The 3,767-nt window shown below is 48.8% G+C and overlaps 2 protein-coding genes across 2 annotated transcripts in view; both read right to left on the reverse strand.

Moving 5' to 3' along the window:
* LOC108528993 (general transcription factor II-I-like) overlaps positions 1 to 2,024 on the reverse strand; it is a 9,453-nt gene extending 7,429 nt beyond the window's left edge. The window contains exons 1-3 of the mRNA XM_017871028.1: positions 1,956 to 2,024; positions 1,733 to 1,790; positions 848 to 979 (exon numbers count right to left, since the gene is read on the reverse strand). Coding sequence (XP_017726517.1) covers positions 848 to 979; positions 1,733 to 1,790; positions 1,956 to 2,024 — 259 coding nt within the window. The remainder of the gene's footprint in view (positions 1 to 847; positions 980 to 1,732; positions 1,791 to 1,955) is intronic.
* TRIM2 (tripartite motif containing 2) overlaps positions 1 to 3,767 on the reverse strand; it is a 196,719-nt gene that overhangs the window by 170,889 nt on the left and 22,063 nt on the right. The gene's annotated exons all lie outside the window — the stretch shown is intronic.

The following is a 3,767-nucleotide window of genomic DNA, read 5'->3' on the forward strand; positions in this document are numbered from 1 at the left end:
TGGAGTAGCTGGGACTACAGGCGCCCGCCACCTCGCCCGGCTAATTTTTTGTATTTTTAGTAGAGACGGGGTTTCACTGTGTTAGCCAGGATGGTCTTGATCTCCTGACCTCGTGATCCGCCCGACTCGGCCTCCCAAAGTGCTGGGATTACAGGCTTGAGCCACCGCGCCCGGCCCCTGCTTTATATTCTTAATATCTTTCTCTTCACACACACACATATAAAAATTTTAACCATCCTAGAGTGAAGTGCATGCCCTTTACTCTTAAAAAAATGTTTTTTTTTAGAGGTGGAGTCTCACTATGCTGCCCAGGTTGGAGTGCAATGGCTATTCACAGGCATGATCAGGGTGCACTACAGCCTCAAACTCCTGGGCCCCACTGATCCTCTCGCCTCAGACTCCTAAGTAGATGGGACTACAGGTGCATACCAGAGCACCCAGCTGCCCCTTTACTCTGAAATACTTTAATGTGTATTTCCTAAGAGTTCCCACATAACCAGTTATCAAATTCAGGAATTTTCACAATACAGCACTGATACCTAATCTATAGTTCATATTCCAACTTCACCAATTATCCCAATAATGTCCTTTCCAGTCCAGGATCCAATCAGGATCACACACTTAATTGTCATGTCTCAGACTTCACTTTTTAAGGGAGTATTTTGTAAAAGAAAGAGGAGAAAACTCCAAATTAAAAGACATCATGTTGTTTGCATATGTAGCCTATTGCCACTTTGACCTCCTTACTCTTCAAAATTCACCATCTGCCCTTCTCCTGCTATTCAACTCCACCCAGGCCCTGTCCATGGAAGCTTCCTGAGTGTGTTTTCCTAGATCTGCCATGTACCCTCTCCTCCCGCTGTCTCCCAGTCCTGTTCAGAGAGTCCAGTCACGGTGAAGGCCACCGTCACGGCCGTGTTAGAGTTCTTGCATTGCTCAAGGATAGGGAATATCCGGCTGTGCACGTCACTTCCGATAACTGCTCAAGGAAATCAATACGCCGGAAAAACTGCACCAGTTGACCAAGAGGTGGGAACTTGGATCATCTAAGCCTCCCAAATGGAAGCGGCATTAAACGGTTACTTGTGTTCTGTTCACATACAGTGGCAATCACTATCGTGCCATGTATTTGATAAAGGTGGCTGAGGAGATACGATTTACTCATCCTTGAGAGTTTATTTTCCCTCACCTGTCCTTATGGCAAGAACTAGGCATTCTAATGGCCTTTTATTCATATACTGCAGAGCTGTCTAGCGTCACCGAGCTTATTCTTCAGGCAGTAGTCAATTACCTGCCTTTATAATAAAGAGAAGCTTAATTTTTTAAACTAATGAAATTCAGTGAGATAAATAATTGGTGAGTATATTGCTGCTGAAATCACCACCCTGCTCTCAGGAAACTGTTCTGGAGGAATCCTGGTGCTGGCAGGCTGGCCGCAACCCTGGGAAGGGGCAGCCTGTCTGATCTGTGGGCAACAAGGCCCTGCTCCTTTGCACATCCGGTGGGGGAAGGGGGCCTGACTAGGAGCCAGAGAAGCCTTCACACTAACAGCAGGTACTGGGAGGTCTGGGAGGTGCTTATGTCCTTCTCTCTCTGTTCACCCTGAGTCTCAGGACTGATTCCTGGATCTGATCCCAGGAGAGGAAAGAAAGAGGGAAGGGATGGAAAGGTCTGGCTTTCCTGGCAAATGGAATGCATCGACCACACTTTCAGGGAGGGCCCCCATTCTTACGCTTCTGGTGTTTCCAAGTCAATGGCACGGCCACATCTTCCAACTGCAGGGCCACTGACTTAGAATCACCAGAAGTGGAAGGAGAAGGAGAAATAAAACCCACAGGCAATGCAAGGGTTTCCACTGAAAATGGTGCTGTCCTTAGGATGACAGCTCTTGGATGCTAGACCTCAGACCTTCGCTGCTGGGTGGTGCTCTGCCATCGGGCACTTCAGGCACCCACGAGGGCTACTCCCACCCGGGGACCTGGGGATTCTGCTTCTGTCCCTTCTGTAGCCACCTTGAGAACCATACTCCCCGCACTATACCTTATCACACAATTAAAACTATTAAACACAAACTACTACTTGAGAATGTGGTGCTTGCATTTCCTTTTTTTTAATGTATTTATTATTATTATTATATTTTGAGACACAGTCTCACTTTGTCACCCAGGATAGACTGCAGTGGCACAATCTTGGCTCTGCAACCTCTGCCTCCCAGGTTCAAGCAATTCTTCTGCCTCAGCCTCCTGAGTAGCTGGGACCACAGGCGTGTGCCACCATGCCTAGCTGATTTTTGTATTTTTAGCAGCGATGGTGTTTCTCCATGTTGGTCAGGCTGGTCTCAAACTCCTGACCTTGGGGATCCACCCACCTTGGCCTCCCAAAGTGCAGGGATTACAGATATGAGCCACCGTGCCTGGCATTATTATTATTATTATTATTATTATTATTATTATTATTACTTTGAGATGGAGTTTTGCTCTCGTCGCCCAGGCTGGAGTGCAATGGCACGATCTGGGCTCACTGCAACCTCCGCCTCCTGGGTTCAAGCGATTCTCCTTGCCTCAGCTTCCCAAGTAGCTGGGACTACAGGCACGTGCCAATACATCCAGCTAATTGTATTTTTAGTAGAGATGGGGTTTTACCATGTTGCCAGGCTGGTCTCAAACCCCTGACCTCATAATCCACTCCCTCAGCCTCCCGAAGTGCTGGGATTACAGGTGTGAATCCACCCCTCTCGGCCTCCCAAAGTGCTGGGATTACAGGTGTGAGCCACTGTGTCTGGTCTATTTTTAATTTAAGAAAATTTAAATAGAGATAGGGGCTCACCATGTTGGCCAGGCTGGTCTCAAACTCTTGGCCTCAGGCAATCTCCAGACCCCAAAGCGTTGGGATTACAGGCGTGAGCCACTCCATGCCTGGCCTTTCTGGGCATTGAATCTGATAGTGCAGACACCAGTGCTCTGCCTTCTGGGCCCTTCCAGCACTCCCTCCTCAACCGCTAAGCCTTGAGTGTGCGATGGCATAACTGCAGGTGAGGGCGATTAGAGACACCTAAACCCAGGCCGAAGAGTGTCACTTTGCACTCCAGCCACATCCCCTTGCCTTTAGCTGGTAAGGAAATTTTTGAAACCTGGTTAAATCAGGGGTGATAACATGACATCAATCATTTTCACAGGTTAAAATCCATTCTTTTCCCAAGCCCCTGGAGATGTGGCCCCAAGCAACCCCTCTCCCTCCCACATTCATGCACTGTGCTTGTTTCTCTGGCTCTAAGTCACCGAGCTCTTTGCTGTCTCTGTCTTGAAGCCTTGTTGTTCCTTCTGCCTGGAACACTGCTCTCCAGATCTTCATTACTGAGGTCTCAAAATGTTACCGCTTCACTCCTTCTCGAACTACCCCCTCTAAAGCCACCACCTCCCTCAGCTCACTGCAAACTCTGCCTCCTGGGTTCAAGAGATTCTCCTGCCTCAGCCTCCCAAGTAGCTGAGATTACAGGCGCCCACCACCACGCCTGGCTAATTTTTGTATTTTTACTGGAGACAGGGTTTCACCATGTTGGTCAGGCTGGTCTGGAACTCCCAACCTCCGCCTGCCTCAGCCTCCCAGATTGCTGGGATTACAGGCGTGAGTCACCGCGCCCAGCCTCAATTCTTACTGATTGAAACTTTGCTGTGCTCAGTCTGCGATCTAACCGCAAGGCAGCAGTGAGGCTGGGGGAGGGGCGCCCACCATTGCTGAGACTTAAGTAGGTAAACAAAGCTGCTGGG

This window comes from Rhinopithecus bieti, unplaced genomic scaffold (genome assembly GCF_001698545.2).
Source record: "Rhinopithecus bieti isolate Rb0 unplaced genomic scaffold, ASM169854v2 scaffold_3878, whole genome shotgun sequence".
Taxonomy (NCBI): Eukaryota; Metazoa; Chordata; class Mammalia; order Primates; family Cercopithecidae; genus Rhinopithecus; species Rhinopithecus bieti.